Genomic DNA, 20,609 nt, shown 5'->3' with positions numbered 1-20,609 from the left:
AGTGAAAAGAGGTGAAGGAAGAGTGAACTTCACCTCTACAACGATATCTCTGAACCTCAGACACAAGTATACATATTTGGTTCCTACTTGTTGGAAGTTCTTTTTCTTTTTCTTTCTTTTCTTTTCTTTTTTTTTTTTTGAGATGTAGTCTTGCACTGTTGCCCAGGCTGGAAGTGCAATTGCGCCATCTTGGCTCACTGCAACCTCCGCCTCCCAGGTTCAAACGATTCTCCTGCCTCAGCCTCCCGAGTAGCTGGGATTATAGGTGCCCACCACCAAGCCCAGCTAATTTTTGTACTTTTTGTAGAGACGGGATTTCACCATGTTGGCCAGGCTGGTCTCGAACTCCTGACCTGGTGATCCACCCACCTCAGCCTCCCAAAGTGCTGGGATTACAGGCTTGAGCCACCGCACCCTGCCCTTCTTTTTCATTTTTTGAGACAGGGTCTTGCTCTGTTGCTCAGGCTGGAGTGCAGTGGCACAATCATGACTCACGACAACCTCTGCCTCTCAGGTTCAAGTGATCCTCCTACCTCAGCTTCCTGGGACCATAGGCGCATGCCACCATGCCCAGCTAATTTTTAAGTTTTTAGTAAAGACAGGGACTCACTATGTTGCCCAGGTTGGTGTCTAACTCCTGGGCTCAAGCAATCCTCCCACCTCAGCCTCCCAGAGTGCTGGGATTATAGACATGAGCCACGCATCTGGCCGCAAAGTTCTTGAATGATGCTTGTCAAAAGATAGTTTAGGAATTCCTACGGTTTCTTATGTATCTTTCTGGAAGTTCCTTGTATTAATATTTAGGGCCAGGCATGGTGGCTTACAACTGTATTCCCAGCACTTTGGGAGGCCGACACAGAGAAGGATTGCTTGAGCCCAGAGGTCGAGACTGCAGTGAACATGACTGAACCACATACTCCAGTCTGGGCAACAGAGTAAGACCCGGTCTCAAAAAAAAATTTAGAATATGATAGTGTATGCATTAGATTAACAATGAGATTTCTGTAATTAATTTTTAACTATGTAAGTAATATATTCACGTATTCTTTTTGTAAAAATGAAAACAACATGGACACAATTTAAGGGCTCCAATTCTGATCCTCTCCCTGAGACCAGTATTCATGTGGTGTGTATTCCTCCAAACTTTTACCATGAGTTTACGTACTTGTGAACCCCTATGAACTACATACCTTTAAACAAGAAGTGGTATACTATACTTTTGCTTCTGTAATTAAAAAAAAAATCCAGCTGGGCATGGTGGCTCACACCTGTAATCCCAGCATTTTGGGAGGCCAAGGTAGGAGGAATGCTTGAGCCCAGGAATTTGAGGCTGCAGTAAGCTGTGATCATGGCACTGAACTCCAGTCTGGGTGAGAGTGAGGCCCTCTCTCAAAAAAACCCCACAAAAACCCACTCAAACCCTTCCAAATCCACCATATCTTGGATTAATCCATATTTTAAACTGCTGCATGTATTATGGAATATAGACGTATCTGTGTAGACTGCAACAGTGAATGTTCCAATTTTTCACTGTTACTGTGTTGGACTGAACACCTAGAATAAGCTTCCTGGTGCAAACATGCTGGTGTTTTTTCCAGCATTGACAGCAATTAGTGAAATTGCTAGGAAAGTGTATTCTTATACTTTTTAAATTTTTATTCATTTTTGTGGGTACATAGTAGGTGTATATATTTGTGGAGTACATAAGATATTTTGGTACAGGCATGGCAATGCCTAATAATCGCATTATACAAAGTTGGGTATCCATCCCTTTAAGCATTTATCCTTTGTGTTACAAACAATCCAATTATCCTTTTAGTTATTTTAAAATGTACAATTAAATTATTATTGACTCTAGTCCCCTGTTATGCTATCAAATACTAGGTCCTATTTATATTTAGTCCTATTAGTCCTTCTATTTAGCCCTCCCCCACTACCCTTCCCAGCCTCTGGTCACCCTTCTATACTCTATTTAGGAAGGTGTATTTTTAAATGTAATTGGTCATGCAAATAGTCTTTAAAGTGCCTGCCCCAATTTATACCAATTTACACGCCTATGTAGAGATCTGTAATCACTGCTTCTTTGACAGAGTTTCCCTTAAGGAGGGCTCAGGCCTGGCAAACTCCCACCATGCCTCTGAGACTAACCCAGGCGTCACGCCCCTGCCCGCCTCCCCTGCATTTGTTTCGGCTCCGCCCCTTCCGCCTGGCGGTTCCGCTTCTCGGCCGCGCGTTTTCCCAGGGCTTGCAGCGGGAAGGGCGGGGCGTGGGTCCCTGTGACGTCACTGCCGGCCGGACGCCATCTTGCTGGTTTGCGGCCGGACTTGGATGAAGCGGCGGCTGTGGTGAGAGCGTGGGGAAGGGTGGGGTGAGGGGGCGAGGCCGCGGTTAGGGCGGCGAAACTCTCCTCCCCTCGGCCCCACCGCGTGGGACGGCGTGAACGTGGTGTCGGAGGGATGTCAGCCTTCTCTGAGGCGGCGCTGGAGAAGAAGCTGTCGGAGTTGAGCAACTCGCAGCAGAGCGTGCAGACCTTGTCCCTGTGGCTCATTCACCATCGTAAACACTCGCGGCCCATCGTCACCGTGTGGGAGCGGGAGCTGCGGAAAGGTGAGTCGCCCGCATATGTCGGCCGCTCCCCACCATTCGGCCGGCCTCCAGGCGCCCCCGGGAACCCTGCTTCTCCAGCGCCCCCGGCTTCCCGGCGTCGGGATGCCAGCGCGCGGTGGTCTGCGGGCGTGGAGGAGCTGCGTGCACCACGTTTCTGCAAAGTCTGGGCTTAGATATTTATTGAATAAAGGAATGAATAATTAAAAAAGAAAACTCCGGTTAGCTTAACACGGAAATAGTAGCAGGGGGTTGGGACTCCACACCCAATTAGGGCCAGAAATTCAGGTGGTCAGGTATTTTTTTCATTCTGTGAATGATAATGGAGGATAAGGGAGGGAGAAGGTAGGGGAGTGGAAAGAAAAAGATTGGTGTGGGTTTGGGAGTCTTCCGTCATTTCTGTAACGCAGCAACTTATTCTTGTGAAATTAATAGAGGAATAGTTTTAGAAGTCTGATATAAGAAGATGGGTAATGCAGTGGAAAAGACTGAATTTGTAGATTTTAGAGGATCTCAATTGGGCAAGTTTCTTATAACTTCTGCGTTGCAGATGCTTTACCTGAAAAGGAGAGATTTAGAGTAAGTGACCTAAAGTCCTTTCCTATTCTATGATTATATGCTCTAATGCAGTGTCTTTGTTTTGCAAAACATTTGATAGTGTTCCTGTAAATGAAGTAAACTTTTTTGAGATGTCTGTCACTAAAATATTCAGAATCAGTTCATGTATGCAGAGCAACTTTGTAAAAAATTGATTATCCTAGTGCGACTGAAAATAAAAAATTTCATTTGCTTAGTCTGAGCTTGTACTTTAATTCTTAATTCATTGGGTAGAGTGGACACTTCATTATTATTGCAAACATCCTGATGGATATGATGGTTTTTTATCAAGTGTTAAAGGTTTTAACCGTTGTTAATCAAAATAGACGCTTGCTTACTGAACCTTGTGAAAGCTATATGATGTATGTACATAATAGCCAAAATGTGAGCGAAAATGTTGGCTGTGTAGAATGGAGACAATCTGTCCTTGTATATTGTTTGTGGTTATGAAAACGTCACCCATCCTTTAGAAGAAATTGATTTACAGCCCTGTTTTTCAGTTTATGTGTAAGCATATGTGTATTGGCCCTGAATGAGGAATTCATCTTCTGTGAGTGGACAGAAAGGTTTCAGAAACACTGATATAAAGGTCTGGAAAGTAGCTGTGAACTTTGAAAAGTCAGGAATTTGCTTTGCTTTTACATTTTACTAGATTTCAGAATCGGTAACAGGTTTATCTTGTTTTTTTGTTTTTGCAGAGAGCATTTAGAAACACATGTACTCAATATAGGGTTGATACCCAGACTCTCTTAATAACTATTACAAATCAGTAAAAAAAAAAAATGGTAGTACTGTTTATAGGCATTTCACATGAGGAAACCTGAAAGGTCAATAAATGATACTTAATCTTACAAATCAGGAAAAAGTAAGCCAGTGAGGTACCATTTTATGTTCATCAATTTGGCAAAATAATATGACAATATGGATAATTGTTGCAGACGAAGAGAAACAGGAACTCTTATACCATTTGGTGGGAATGTAAAAACGTAACTATTTTGTAGATCAACTTAGTTGATGAAGTTGGAGGTATATATTAAATATATCCTTTGATCTAGCAGTTTTCTTTCTGGGAATATATTCTAGAAATAAGTATTGTTCTCAAGAATTGTTTACTGCAGCTTCATAATAACAAAATTGAAAACAAGTGAGACCCTGCCTGGGCAACATAGTGAGACCCTGTCTTTACAAAAAATAAGAAAACAAAAAAACCATTCCATTAGCTTGAGAATGGACAAATTGTGATATTAATAAAATGTAATACTATCGAAAAGTTCTCACGAATGGACTAGAGCTGCATGAAACAACATGACTGAATTGAAAAACAAAATCTTGAGCTAAGAAAACAAGGTACAGATGAATAATGCTATGAGGTAAAGTTTAAAAACATGCAAAACAGTACTCCTTTTGTTTATAGGTACCTATATTAAAATATGCATAGTAGTGATTAACACCATATTCCAAGATAGTGGTTGCCATAGTGTGTCCAGAATTGGTGGGTTCTTGGTCTCGCTGACTTCAAGAATGAAGCTGCGGACCCTCGCAGTGAGTGTTACAGTTCTTAAAGATGGTGTGTCCGGAGTTTGTTCCTTCTGATGTTCAGACGTGTCTGGAGTTTCTTCCTTCTGGTGGGTTTGTGGTCTCGCTGGCTTCAGGAGTGAAGCTGCAGACCTTCACTGTGAGTGTTACAGCTCTTAAAGGCAGTGCGTCTGGAGTTGTTCCTTCCATCTGGAGTTGTTGGTCCCTCCCAGTGGATTGTCGTCTCGCTGGCTTCAGGAGTGAAGCTGCAGACCTTTGCAGTGAGTGTTACAGCTCATAAAGGCGGCAGGGACCCAAAGAGTGAGCAGCAGCAAGATTTATTGTGAAGAGTGAAAGAAAAAGCTTCCACAGCGGGGAAGGGGACCCAAGTGGGTTGCTGCTGCTGGCTTGGGTGACCTGCTTTTGTTCTCTTCTCTGGCGCCAGCCACGTCCTGCTGATTGGTCCATTTTACAGAGCGCTGATAGGTCCGTTTTGACAGAGTGCTGATTGGTGCATTTACAGTCATTTAGCTAGACCTAACACAGCACTGATTGGTGCATTTACAAACCTTTAGCTAGACACAGAGTGCTGATTGGTGTGTTTACAAACCTCTAGCTAGGCACAGAGCACTGATTGGTGCGTTTAGAAACCTTGAGCTAGATACAGAGTGCTGATTGGTGCGTTTACAATCCTTTAGCTCGACAGAAATTTTTCCAAGTCCCCACCCAACCCAGAAGCCCAGCTGGCTTCACCTCTCAATGGCACTCGCTGCGGCACCTAGCTCGGGCAGGCCAGCAGCCCAGAGGGAGCTCGTCCCCCATCAAGCCCATCAGGCGCCCACCCAGAACCGCACGAAGCCCAGTCTCCCGCTGGCGCCTCTCTCTCTCTACACCTCCCTGAGAGCAGAGGGAGATGGCTCCGCCTTGGCCAGCCCCAGAGAGGGGCTCCCACAGTGTAGCAGCGGGCTGAAGGGCTCCTTGAGCACAGCCAGAGCGGACGCCGAGGCCGAGGAGGTGCCGAGAGCCAGCAAGGGCTGCTAGCACGTTGTCACCTCTCAATAGGAGAAAGCTATCTAATATTTAATGTATTTAAGAAAATCGTGCAAATGTGGGAAAATTGTAAGATGTGCTTTTAGCAAGGTTTGTGATGTTTCCATATGTTTAAGTGTTTCATAAGTGGAAAAAGTTAAAGCATATAAAAAGATGCTTTAGGAGGAGGGTGGTAGTGATGATAGTGTTGATAGTAACGGTGATGCCGATGAACATACCGCTGCCGCTTCAATCCTCATATTAGCCTGGGTTGCTCTGCCAAGGGTTTCCTTTTCTTGACAGATGACTGCTTTTGCAGGGTGTAGCCTTTGTGTCCTTCCCCTTTCCTGCAGTTTTGCTCATCAGCTTCGGGTTCTCATCTCCTGTAGTTTAATGATAATGGCAGTTACTGAGTACCAGACATTCTTTTAGTTATTTTACCATATCTTGAATCACATTATTTCTGCAGAATAATTATAAAAGGAATTGATCAATCTTGAAAGTATATTACAACAAACTAAGGAAAATTAGTTGAACATTTTGTGTTAAGCTAGGCATTCTTTAGTTTCTCAAAGTGTGTAAAGACAAAAATGTGAGAGTGGGAGAAGCTACTGTTTAAAATAAAAGAATGAGCTGGGTACCGTGGCTCACGCCTGTAATCCCAGCACTTTAGGAGGCTAAGGGAGGTGGGTTGCCGGAGCTCAGGTGTTCGAGACCAGCCTGGCCAACATGGCAAAACCCTGTCTCTACAAAAAATACCACAATTTGCTGGGCATGATGGCACGGGCCTAAGCTACTCAGGAGGCTGAGGTTGGAGGATCACTTGAGCCCAAGAGGTTTAGGCTGCAGTGAGCCAAGTGCGCCACTGCACTCCAACCTGAGCGACAGAGCAAGGCCCTGTCTCAGAAAACAAACAAACAAAAAAAATAAGAATGAATAAGTAAAATTATATATGTTAGATATGGTAGCCATTCAGTTATGAAGGTTTCCCTTCTTTTCCTACCTTCCTTATCTTTGTCTCCTTTAAAGAAAGAGTTTCTGTTTGGAGGGATAAACCTCAAGGCCTTTATGAAGACCAAAATGACATACAATTTTCCTGATAAATGCAGTAAAGTGTAACCAAAAATGTAAGTGACCGTTTTGTTACTTCTTTATTAAGATGTAATTCACATACCACACCATTTATCCATTCAAAGTATACTATTCAGTGGTTTTTAATATGTTTATAGAATTGTAAAGCTGCCACCAGTTTTAGAACATTTTTATTACCTAGAAAGAAACTCCATGCCATTTAGCTGTTGTCCCCAGTCCCCCATCTCTCCCAACCCTAGGCAACTGCTAATTTACTTTGCCTCTATAGATTGGACTATTTTTACCATTTCATATGAATAGAATTGTTTAGTATGTGGTCTTTTGTGTGTTTTCCATCCATGCTATAACATGGATGAGCCTGGAAAACATGCTAACTAAAAGAAGCCAGTTGCAAAAGACCACTTACTGTCCTTCAGTCCTTTTTATGGCCGAATAATATTCTGTTGTATGAATTTAGCCATTCATCAGTTGATAGACGTTTGAGTTGCTTCCACTTTTTGGCTATTATAAATAATGCTGCTGTGAGCACTCCTGTACAAGTTTTTTTTGTGTGTGTGTGTGGATATGTTTTCATCTTGGATATTTACTGAGGAGTGGAATTTCTGGGTCATATGGGAATCCTATGTTCAACCTTTTGAGGATCCACCAGGCTGTTTTCCACAGTGGGTACATGTTTTTAAAATACATTCCTACCAGCAGGGTATGAGGGTCCAGTTTTTCTACATCCTTGCAAATATTTGTTATCTGTCTTTTTGACTACAGCTGTCCTAGTGGGTATGAAGTGGTATCTCATGATTTTGATATGCATTTCCCAAATGACTAATGACACTGAGCCTATTTTCATGTACTTATTGGCCATTTGGATGTTGTCTGGAGAAATGTCTATTCTGCCTATTTTAAAATTTTTATTTTATGATTGAGTTGTAAGTGTTCTCAATGTATTCTAGGTACAAGTATTGTATTAGATTCATACCACAAATATTTTCTTCCATTCAGTGGGTTGTCTTTTTACTTTCTTAATAGTGTCCTTTGAAGGTGACTGTTTTAAACTATAAATGTCTCAGTCAATACTAGGCTAAATTATAAAACTTAATATACATCATTAATTTATATTCATTTCTGTAGAAATATTGACCATGAACATACCTGAACTTAGAAACCAACACTAACAATTGGGGTCTTTTCTACACACACTCGCTGAAAGATCTCTATAAGAGCTGTAGAAAACAAGATAGATAGGAGGAAATTCTTTGTAGTTGGTGAAGGTCACTGCCTTCCCTAGTCAGGTGATTGTATCCTTTGTACCAGCCTCTTTTATGTTATATTGGTGTCTTAACAAAACTATAAGTGCCTCAACCGCTTAAAGTATGTTAACTCATCCTGTATTTATTGATTGTGTATTACAGTGGTAAAGAAAACAAAGGGAAAACAGTTTATCCTTGCCCTCAGAATTTATAGTCTTGTGGTAAGGGCAACCAATAAAAAAAAATTTTAAATATAAATTTTGTGTTTAGTTCTTTGAAGGAGGAAATCTTTAGTTAGAGGGAAATCATCTCTGCAAGGTGACGTTTAATAAAAGACCTCTTTGAACCAGTTGCGGGGGTGGGGCTTGGGCCTGCAGCCACTGGGAATATGTGAAAGTGCTGAGGTGATACATAGCTTTGGATGCAAAGAGCCAAACCTGGAAATGGTCAGCCTTTGAATGCCTGTTAACTTTGTTTCCTATTTTTTTTTTTTTTTTTTTTTTGTGAGACAGTGTCTCACTATGTTGCCGAGGCTACTCTTGAACTCTTGGGCTTAGGTGATCTTCCTGCCTCAGCCTCCTGAGTAGCTGGGACTACAGGTGCACACTACCATGCTGGGCTTATTTTTTCTAGGGTTGGCGACAATTAAAATAATACATTATTTAAGGTTTAGATTTTCCTCCTATTTGTAATCATTTGTTGAAACCAGCACTTTTTCATCAATAAGCTATGTTAGATATCTTTCAGGGAACTAATTACCATTTTATATTGTATTATAGGTTGGGGGGTTACATATTGGTTGTGAAGTAGATAGTGGGCTCCTTCAGGTTGTTTACCTATTTCAATTTTTAGCTTCCCAGCATACTGTGTTTGATGAATATTTAAAACATTCGTTGAATTAACATTTGTATTCACTAATACGGCTTAAATTTGTAAGATGTGCTAAAATAAGTACTATATATTCTTGGCTGTTCTTATTAATTTGGTTTTAGAAAAATGGAGAAGTGAAAGAACATTTTTCTTTTTTTTTTTTTTTTGAGACGGAGTCTCGCTTTGTTGCCCAGGCTGGAGTGCAGTGGCGCGATCTCGGCTCACTGCAGCCTCCACCTTCCCGGGTTCATGCCATTCTCCTGTCTCAGCCTCCCAAGTAGCTGGGACTATAGGCGCCCGCCACCACGCCTGGCTAATTTTTTTGTATTTTTAGTAGAGATGGGGTTTCACCGTGTTAGTCAGGATGGTCTCGATCTCCTGACCTCGTGATCCGCCCACCTCGGCCTCCCAAAGTGCTGAGATTACAAGCGTGAGACATCACACCCGGCCAAAAGAACATTTTTCATTTGCTTTAAAAATATATAGCAATATAAATACTAAAAATGAAGAGAGTCTGTTTTAAATTGACAGTTCAGTGGCTTTTATATTGTCTGATACTGTTACTTGTTTCTCTTTCAGAGTTAGAATTGAAAAAGTAAGTAGACAATGGCTGCACCTTCTAAGTTCTTATATTTAAGAGGATTAATGTTGTCAAACTGACATGGTGACTCCCATGTAGTCATCTTGCAGCTTCAATAGTTATAGTCTTTCTTAACACTTAAAAAAATTTAATTTCTCAAGATATCAAACATTGAGCCAGTATTTATTTCCGTGATCATTTCACTTTTTAAGAAGCCATTTGTTTGAATCAGGATCCAGGTAAAGTTCATTTATTGCGATTGATTACTACGTGAATAAAGTTCCTTTACATCTATGGGTGCCATCTGTCTTTTATTTTAAATGTATTCTTTGAAAAAATCAAATTGGTTGTTCCAAAGAAATTCTTATTCTACACCAGGAATTTCTCCTACTTTCTGGTTTGAGGATCTCTTTACTCTTAAAAATTGAAGATTCTAGATCTTTTGTTTATGTGGGTTATATCTGTCGGTAGTTACTACATTGGAAATTAAAACACTTAAAAATTTATTTAATAATTATTTGTTTTAAAACTATAATACTAAATCGATTCATGTTAAATAATATTTAAAAATTTTTAATTAAGGCCGGGTATGGTGGCGCATGCCTGTAATCCCAGCATTTTGGGAGGCTGAGGCAGGCAGATCACATGAGGTCAGGAGTTTGAGACCAGCCTGGGCAACATGGCAAAACCATGTCAGTACTAAAAATTTAAAAATTAGCTGGACGTGATGGTGCACATCTGTAATCCCAGCTACTTGGGAGGCTGAGGCACAAGAATCACTTGAACCCGGGAGGCGGAGGTTGCAGTGAGCTGAGATTACTCCAAGCCTGGGTGACAGACTGTATCTCAAAAAAAAAAAACGATTTTTAAAATTACAAATGGACACATTGTAATTGTATGTATTTATGGGATACAGTTTTATGTTTTGATAGATGTATATGTTGGTCTAATGATCAAATAAGGATAGTTAGTATCCATTATCTCATGCAATTATCATAACATAAATAACATTTTGAATGAAAACCAATTATATTTGCTAAAAAATACCAGGGAAAGGAGTGATTATTTTACATTTTTTCAAATCTTTATAAGATCTCTCTTAATAGAGGCCTGCTGAATTCTCATGTCTTTTTCTGCCTTCAGTCTTGCTGTATCACATGACCTCTGCAAAATAACACTGTACGCCTGTGAGAGAATGAGAGTAAAAAAGGCAAATAATAGATGAGCATTCTTGTGAAAGTAGTTCTGACTTAATTGACCCCATGAAAGTGTCTTGACCCCCTGGAATCCACAGACTGTTGGCTGAGAAGTGGACCATTTTCTGAATATTGATAATTAGATCAAGAGACTAGGATACATTGCTTTGCCTTAAGCAGACATATCCCTCTAAAATATTAATTCCTCAGAAAAGCAGAAACTGAATTTATAAAATTTCCCTTTGGCCTGTAACGTAATTTTATTTAGGTTCTCTTTCCTGTGACATTAAGGTTTTTTAAAAAGTGTTGATTTGATGTTTTTACAGCTGATTCAACAAATTATCTCTAAATTTCTTATAAAAATAAAAGTGTGTTCCTACATTAAACAAACATAATCTATAATTTTACAGGCTTTTTTTCTTGATAAAAAAAGTTTTTCCTTCAAAATGTACAAGTAGAAGTTTCTTCTATTGGTTTTCTAGCTGGGTGCAGTGGCTCATGCCTGTAATCCCAGCCAGCACTCCGGGAGGCTGAGGCGGGTGGATTGTTTGAGGCCAGGAGTTTGAGACCAGCCTGGGTAACATGGCAAAACCCTGTCTCTACTAAAAATACAAAAATTAACGGGGTGTGGTGGTACATGACTGTAGTCCCAGCTACCCAGGAGGCTGAGGTAGAGGAGGATTGCTTGAGCCTGGAGGCAGAGGTTGCAGTGAGCCATGATCTGGCCAGTGCAGTCTGGCCTGGGCAACAGAGTGAGACCCTGTCACAAAAAATACAAGAAGTTTCTTCTGTTAGTTTTCTTTATTCAAGAAATACTTATTGACCTCCTTACTGTCTTAGTGAACAAGGATGATTGAGCAGATAAAAGGACATACAGCTGTGTTCATGGAGCTTACATATCAGCCAGGCAAGTGGACTCTGCTAAACTAGTAACTGCACAGTAATACAAAGGAGAAATGTAATTGGGAACCTATCCTAGTTTATGGAATCAGGGAAGGGTCCTTTGATTTAAGATTTGAAGTATATGTAGAATTTACTAGGAGCTGTACCAAGAATATAGACATAGGTTTTACCTGTTGTAATCATTTGAATGCGGTCTTACGTAGAACAGCATTATTTGACTTTTCAAATAGAACATTTCTGTTCATAAGTCCTTTCTGGAGGTAGACAGGATTAAACACATTTAGATAAACTTTTATTTTTTATTTTTATTTTTTTGAGACAGGGTCTTACTCTCTCACCCAGGCTACAGTGCAGTGGCATGATCTCGACTCACAGCAACCTCTGCCTCCTGGGCTTAAGCGATCCTCCCACTTTAGCCCCCTGAGTAATGGGACTATAGGTGCACATCACCATGCCTGGCTAATAATTTTTTTTTTATTTTTTGTAGAGACCATGTTTGCCATATTGCCCAGGCTGGTCTCAAACTCCTGGGCTGAAGTGATCCTCCCGTTTTGGCCTCCCAAAGTGCTGGGATTACAGGCATGAGCCATGGAGCCTGGGCTAGATAAACGTTTAGTGTTTTATGTCTGAAAATAAGTGACTTAAGGTGTGTGTATATGTGTGTGTGTGTGTGTGTGTGATATATATATATATATATGTTTGTTGTTGTTGTTTGAGAGACAGGGTTTGGCTCTGTTGCCCAGGCTGGAGTGTGGTGGCAGATCAAGGCCCACTGCAGCCCCAACCTCCCAGGCTCAATCAATCCTGAGTAGCTAGGACCACAGGTGCATGCTACCATGACTGGCTGATTTTTTTTTTTTTTTTTTTTTTTTTTGTAGAAACAGGGTCTAGCTGTGTTGCTGAGGCTGGTCTCGAACTCCTGGGCTCAGATGATCCTCCTGTCTTGGCCTCCCAATGTGCTGGGATTATAGATGTCAGCATCGTGCCTCACCTTTTTTATTTATTTTTGTTTGTAAAAATGTATTAGGAGGATTATACAGAAAAAAGAAAAAAGAACTATAATGATGAATTGTTTATTTAGTCACCTTGCTGTCTGAGCTTTTTGGTCATTTTGGTTCTTTTGCGTAACTCATGGCTGTTCTAAGATGCCTGTTCATCTTGTTCTCCTTTTTATAGCTTTTTCTTCTTTGTATCTGTAATAACTGGTAGTTTTTTTTTAACAAAATGGTTTACCACACTTATGTTGAATGCTTGGAATTTCCAGGTGTATTTCTAAAAATACTTATTTAGTAGGTAATATGCACATAATATGAAATTTAAAAGGCAAAAAAGGCTGGGCGTGGTGGCTCACACCTGTAATCCCAGCACTTTGGGAGGGCAGATCACTTGAGGTCAGGAGTTCAAGACCAGCCTAGCCAACATGGTGAAACCCTGTGTCTACTAAAAATACAAAATTTAGCTGGGTGTGGTGGCAGGCACCTGTAATCCCAGCTACTTGGGAGGCTGAGGCAGGAGAATCGCTTGAACCTGGGAGGTGGAGGTTGCTGTGAGCCGAGATTGTGCCACTGCATTCTAGCCTGGGAGACAAAGCAAGACTCCCATCTCAAAAAAAAAAAAAAAAAAAAAAACCCAGAAGGCTGTAAAGAATGATATATGGGTTCTTTCCATTCCTATATTCTCCTTAACCATTTCTCTACCCAGAATTAGTCTGTTAACAGTTTAATGGCATTGCTTCATTTTAAAAAATGATTGCATTGTATTTCATTTTATGGATGTGCCAAAATTTACATAATTGTTATTCTGTTGATGAACGTTTAGGATGTCAGTTTTTTCTTTAAAATTTTTCTATTAAAATTTATAAATTTATGTTTGTTAGTTAATATTCTAGTATTTTCTTAATGGTTTCAGGTGATGATTTAAGAGACCTTGATAGAAGTGCTAGGCATTAGTGTATCACACAATTTTGTGAAAAGTTCATTTTTACCTCTACCCATTTGAAATGCTACCTCAAGTTTTTCTGTGTATCTGGGTGTATTTTCACTCTCATTCTGTTGCATTGATCTGTCCACTCATGTAGCACTGTTATACTCTTTATTATGTTTTCATGTCTGATAGGACATCCACCCTCTCAGACATGCTTTGTTCCCTTCAGCAATTACTCTTCCCTGTTTCAGAGTTTTCTTGTGTATTCTTGTTTTGTTTCTCTATATAAATTCTAGAATCAATTTGTTATTTATAAGGAAAAATTTTTTGATATTTCTGGAATTATCACTTTAATTTGTTACGGTATCTGAAAGAGAATGTACGTCTTTATAATGGCAAATGTTAGGCTGAGAACTGTGCAGTCTTATTTTCAATGTGTATTTGTTTAAGTGATTTTCAGATGTCACTTCATGATGCTTTGTAAAAAAAACTCTAAAGAGTATCATGAAATGCACATCTAAGTTTGAAATAATTGTCTAACTTTGTGCTAAATGTATCTTACTCGATTCTCGTACAGACTAATAGGAGGAAATATTGAAGGATTAAGTCGCATTATGAAAAAAGACTTAAAACTGAAAACATCAATTAGTTTTTCTCTAAGTTGGGAAATGGTTTGTATTGATTGAGTTTTGTGATGGCACACTTTGGTCCAGTTAAAGGAACATCATTTGGCTTCAGAGTATGGTTGAAAAATACCTTAGACATTTAATCTAGCAAATCATTTTTGTCAAGGACCGTATTTTTGCCAAACTATCAAAAAATTTCACCTTTCTTAGTTGAATATCATGAGGTATTATCTTGAACAGCATTTGTGATGGTTAATTTTCTGTTTCAACTTGACTGGGCAACAGGATGTCCAAACATTCAGCCAGCCATTTCTGGATATGTGTGTGGAGGTGTTTTCTGGATGAGATGAACATTTAAATCAGACTGAGAAAAACAGATGCCCTCCCTAGTGTAAGTATGCCTTATCCAGCCAGTTGAAGACATAAATAGAAGGAAAAGGTTGATTCTTCAGTGAATAAGAGAGAGCTTCTACTGACTTCCTTTGAGCTGGGACTTTTTTCTTTCTTTCTTTCTTTTTTTCTCCTGCCTTTGGACTCAAACTAAGTATTGGCTGCTCTTCCAGGTCTCCAGTTTGCCAGCCTTCAGAATGGAACTATACCATTGGTAGTCCTGGTTCTAAGGCCTTTGGACTTGGACTGGAACTACTCCATTGGCTCCCCTGGGTCTCCAGGCTCTCCTGCAGTCTGAACTGCAGGTTGTGGGGCTTGTCGGCCTCCAGATTTCCCATGGCCAATTCCTTATTATCAGTCAATATTTCTCTCTCTCTCTGTCTGTCCTATTGGTTCTATTTCTTTGGAGATCCCCAAGTAAACGTAATCTGAGCACTTCATCTAGATTTACTAACTTTTTTTTATTGATTTACTTACTTATTTTGAGATGGAGTCTCGCTCTGTTGCCCAGGCTGGAGTGCAGTGGCGTGACCTCTGTTCACTGCAACCTCTGCCTCCCTGGTTCGTGATTCTCCTGCCTCAGCCTCCCGAGTAGCTGGGATTACAGGCACCCGCCACCACATCTGGCTTATTTTTTTCTATTTTTAATAGAGAAGGGGTTTCATCATGTTGGCCAGGTTGGTCTTGAACTCGTGACCTCAAGTGATCTGCCTGTCTCAGCCTCCCAAGGTGCTGGGATTACAGGCATGAGCCACCATACCCGGCCACAGATTTACTAACATTTAATCGGTAAGTTAATTAGTGTGGGTTTATAATTTGATGCTTTAGATGGTGTTTTTGCTTTCTGTTATAAATATGCTGATGATTTGATGATCTTTTTCTGTAGCCCCAGTCTCAATGTCACTGAATGGCATTTCCTAAACATCCCAAACTCATTGTGCACATAAACCCTTTTTTGTCATCTTCCCCCATTCCCATTCCTCTTCCCTGTTGCTCTGCCTTTCCTATTTCAGTGAAAGGCATTACTAATCTTCTAGTTGGCTATGCTCAGAACTTCAAGATTGTTTCAGCCCCTTCTTTCATAGTTTTCTCACCTTTAGCTTTTTTTGTTGTTGTTTTTGGCAGCATCTCCCTTTTTCCTTTTTCACCCCACTGGCTAGGTTCTCATATTTACTAACATTCTTGCAGTAGCCTCCCAGTGGATCTCCTTGTGTCTAATCTCATTCACCTACTAGCTGTCCTTCTTTGTCATGTTAACATAGAATTACTATATGACCCAGTAATTTCACTCCTAGGTATATGTTTACGAGACTTGAAAACAGATATTCAAACAAATACTTTATAAGAATTCTCATAATAGGACTGTTCATAGTGACCAAACGATTGAAACAACCTGCATGTTCATCAGCAGATGAATGGATAAACAAATACGGTATATCCACATGCTGGAATATTATATTCAGCTATAAAAAGGAATGAAGTACTGATACATTCTACAGTGTGGAGCAACCTCAGAAACATGCAAAGCAGAAGGCGGCAGACACAAAAAGGCACATATTTTCGTGTAATTCCATAATATATGAAATATCTAGAATAGGTAAATCCATAATACTCCAGGGGGCTACAGTGAAGACAGGAATGGGGAATAACTACTTAATGGGTGTGGCCTTGTCTTTGGAGGTGCTGAAAATATTTTGGAACTAGATGGAGGTAATGGTTACATAACCTTACAAATGCACTAAAACCCCCTGAATTGTATGCTTTAAAGTGGTTAAATTTATGATATGTGAGATTCATTTCAGTTTTATAAATGATGTAAGTATCTTGTACTTTAACGTGTCTGTGTGCTTTTATATACTTTTTCTCTTCTCTATTTCTCCTCTATCCCCTAGTCTCCAGACTCTCATGACAACTCCTCTCTGCAGGTTTTTATAGTCTCTCCTGGGAAGAATTAATTGTTCACCCACCAATCATCCCTAGTTCTGTTTTTTGAGATGGGTTCTTTAAAACTTTTTTTTTTAATTAAACTTTAAAAATTTAAATTTATAATTTCAGTTAACATCTTAAATTTGAATTGAGGTTGGGTGTGGTGGCTCACACCTGTAATCCCAGCACTTTGGGAGGCGGAGGCAGGCAGATCACGTGGTGAGGAGCTCAAGATCAGCCTGGCCAACATGGTAAGACCCAGTCTCTACTAAAGATACAAAAAATTAGCGAGGTGTGGTGGCACATGCCTGTAATCCCAGCTACTCAGGAGGCTGAGGAAGGAGAATCGCTTGAGCTCGGGAGGTGGAGGTTGCAGTGAGCCAAGATTGTGGGATTGCACTCCACCCGGGGTGACAGGGCAAGATTCTGTCCCCTCCGCCAAAAAAATGAATTGATACCAACTTATCTTCAATAGTATACAAAAACTCTGTTCCTTTATAGTCCTGTCCTCCTTTTATGTTATCACAAAGTACATCTTTATATGTTGTGTGCCATTTGATAAACTTATGTTTTATGCATTTGATTTTTAAATCACATAGGAAACAAAAAGAGAAGTGACAAACTAAAAATACAATAATATTGGCTTTTATATTTACTTAGGGAGTTACCTTTACTGATGTTCATTATTTCTTATGGCTTCTAGTTACTAACTGTCTAGTATCCTTTAATTTCATCCTGAAGGACTGTCTTTAGGATTTCTTGTAGGTCAGGTTTACTAGTAACAAACTCTGTCAGCTTTTGTTTAGCTTGAAATGTCTTAATTTCTCCTTTAGTTTTGAAGGATTGTTTTGCTAAGTATAAAATCTTGGTTGACAGTTTTTTTTTTTTTTCTGTTAGGATGTTAAATACATTGTCTCACTGTTTTCTGGTCTCGTGGTTTCTGATGAGAAATTGGCTTTTAATCTTACTGAGACTCCCTTCTTGCTGCTTTCAAGATTCTCGTCTTTGTTTTTGACTGATTTTAATGTGTCTTAGTGTGGGTTTGAGTTTATCTTGCTTGAAGTTTGTTAAGCTTTTTGGATTTGTAGATTCACGTCTTCAAGTTTTGGAGTTTTCAGCCGTTAGTTAATCATGTATCATTTCTTCATCCCTCTCTCTTGCTTTTCTTTTTGTGACTTCATAATGCATTTGTTAATTGGCAGATCCCTTAGGCTGTGTTCATTTTTCTTCATTCTTTTTCTTTCTGCTCCCCAGACTCAATAATTTTAATTGTCTTCAAATTCACTAATTTTCCCTACTCTTGACATTATCCATGGTGTCATGTACTTTTAACTGTTGTTATTATAGCATTTATCTATAATAATGTGTTGAATTTCTTATTACTGGAGGACTGAACTTCTTTATTCCCTCAGAACCTAGCATACAATAGACACAATAACTATGTGTTGAATGAGTTACTGAATGAATGTTGAAAGGTGTGTAGAATCTGAGGGTTTTAGAATTGGAAGGGGTATTAGAGAATATTTGGTTTTTTCTTTTAGAACTAATGTATGATTTAGGAACTTCTGGTATCTTGAGCCAAATAATGAACCCCTAGTTATATTTTCTTGGTTGAGAAAGACCTGAAAAATTTCCAGCCTTTTTAGTCTGTTATATTGTTCCACCCTTTTCATACTTAACCCTTTTTAGAGCGGTAGTCTTTAAAGTATGGTCAACAGACCACTGTGGATCACTAAGACCCTTTTAGGAGGTTATATGGGTCCAAAAGGTCAAAATGATTTTCATACTACTACTTAGGCTTTTTTGTCCTTACTTGCTATATCGACACACGTCTTGATGATATAAAAGCAAAGGTGGGTGAAAACCAGTAGCACCTAATCATTAATTAAGGCAAACTGTACTGGTAATCATTGTACAGTTTTCCATTGAACAACATAGGTCTGACCTTTGTGGGTCCATGTATACATGAATTTTCTTCCTTACGCAGCAAGACCACCAACTCCCTAAGTTTTGGGAAGGTCAAAAATTATATGCAGGTTTTTGATTGTGTGATGGGTTGGTGCCTGTAACACCTATGTTATTCAGAAGTCAACTGTATTTTTAATGCCACACACCCACAGTTAAAAAAAAAAAATCGTTTTACCTAATGTGCACATTAAAAGCAGTAAAAAAAAAAAAAAAAAAAAAAAAACCAAGAAAGAAAAGAAAAATTAATTCTGGTGTGGTAGCTCACACCTGTAATCCCAACACTTTTGGAAGCTGAGGTGGTTGGATTGCTTGAGCCCAGGAGTTTGAGACCAGCCTGGGCAGCGTGGTGAAACCCTGTCTCTACAAAAAAAAAATACAAAAATTAGCTGGTTGTGGTAGCATGTGCCTGTAGTTTCAGCTACTCCCTAATGACTAATAATGGTGAGCATAGTTTCATGTACTTATTGACTATCTATATATCTTTTTTGGATAAATGTCTATTCAAGCAGTTTGCCTGTTTTGAATTGAGTTGTTTTTTGTTGAATTGTAGTTTTGTTTTAATGTATATTCTGGCTATTAATCTCTTAGAAGTTTAATGATTTGCAAGCCATATATGACACACATCTTGATGATACAAAAGCAAAGGCAGGTGAAAACCAGTAGCACCTAATCATTAATGCAAACTGTACTTGTAATCATTGCACAGTTTTCCATTGAACAACATACTCTGAGGTTGGAGGATCCCCAACTCAGGAGGTTGAGGCTGTGGTGAGCCATGACTGTGCCACTGCACTCCAGCCTTGGTGACAGAGTGAGACCCTGTTTTGTTTTTTTTATAAATATATATAACAGAATTTACAATCTCAACCTTTTTTATTGTACAGTTCGGTGGCATTAAGTACATTCAGTTGTGTAGCACTCATCATTATCTCCAGAACTTTTTTTTCATTTTCCCAAACTGAAACTTTGTATCCATTAAACATTAACTCCCCATTTTCTTTTCCCCCAACAACCCTTTTATTTTCTGTGTCTATGCACATCAAAAGCACAAGCAGATACTACTTCATATCCATTAGAATGGCTATTATCAAAAAACAGAAAATAACAAATGTGAGTGAGGATGTCAAAACAAGTAAGAACCCTGGCACATTGCTGGCCAGAATATAAAATGGTGCAGCTGCTATAGAAAACTGTATGACAGTTTCTAAAAAATTTAAACATACTATTACCATGATTCAGCAATTCCACCTGAGTATAAACTCCTAAAGAATAAAGCCGGGACTCAAACAGTTATATGCACACCCATAATTCCAATGTTCCACAGCAGCATTATTCACAACAGCCAAAAGGTGAAAGCAACCCAAGTGTCCAACAACAGATAAATGAATAAACATAATGTAGTGTATACATACAGCGGAATCATTCAGCCTTAAAAAGAAAGGATATTCTGACACATGCTACAACACAGATGTACCTCAAAAACATTATGCTAAGTGAATTAAACTAGTCACAAAAGAACAAATTGTATGATTCTACTTATATGAGACACCTAGAGTAGTCACATTCATAGGTCTGACCTTTGTGGGTCCATGTATACATGAATTTTCTTCCTTACGCAGCAAGACCACCAACTCCCTAAGTTTTTTTGGGGGGGGTGTCAAAAATTATATGCAGGTTTTTGATTGTGTGATGGGTCGGTGCCTGTAACACCTGTGTTATTCAAAAGTCAACTGTATTTTTAATGCCACACACTCACAGTTTAAAAAGAAATTAGTTTTTCCTAATGTGCACATTAAAAGTAGTAAAAACGGCCAATTTTGTTAAATCTTGATCCTTGAGTACATTTTTGTGTGTGTGCATTTTTTCCTTGTGGTAAAAATAATCCATGGCAGAGCGTGGTGGCTCAGCCTGTAATCCCAGCACTTTGGGAGGCCGAGGTGGGTGGATCACCTGAGGTCAGGAGTTTGAGACCAGCCTAGCCAACATGGCGGAACCCTGTCTCTACTAAAAATACAAAAATTAGCCAGCAGTGGTGGCACACGCCTGTAATCACAGCTACTTGGGAGGCTGAGGCAGGAGAACCACTTGAACCTGGGAGGCGGAGGTTGCAGTGAGCCGAGATCATGCCACTGCACTCCAGCTTGCG

At 39.6% G+C, this 20,609-nt stretch overlaps 1 protein-coding gene across 3 annotated transcripts in view; it reads left to right on the top strand.

The window, feature by feature from the left end:
- Positions 1-2,222: 2,222 nt before the first annotated feature.
- Positions 2,223-20,609, top strand: part of RPRD1A (regulation of nuclear pre-mRNA domain containing 1A) — an 81,814-nt gene continuing 63,427 nt past the window's right edge. For all 3 annotated transcript variants that reach the window (XM_054461481.2, XM_063653599.1, XM_054461482.2), the window contains exon 1: positions 2,223-2,607. In XM_054461481.2, coding sequence (XP_054317456.1) covers positions 2,457-2,607 — 151 coding nt within the window. In that variant the 5' untranslated portion in view covers positions 2,223-2,456. The remainder of the gene's footprint in view (positions 2,608-20,609) is intronic.

Source organism: Pongo pygmaeus, chromosome 17, assembly GCF_028885625.2.
Source record: "Pongo pygmaeus isolate AG05252 chromosome 17, NHGRI_mPonPyg2-v2.0_pri, whole genome shotgun sequence".
Lineage (NCBI taxonomy): Eukaryota > Metazoa > Chordata > Mammalia > Primates > Hominidae > Pongo > Pongo pygmaeus.
This window is presented reverse-complemented; position numbering and strand designations above follow the sequence as displayed.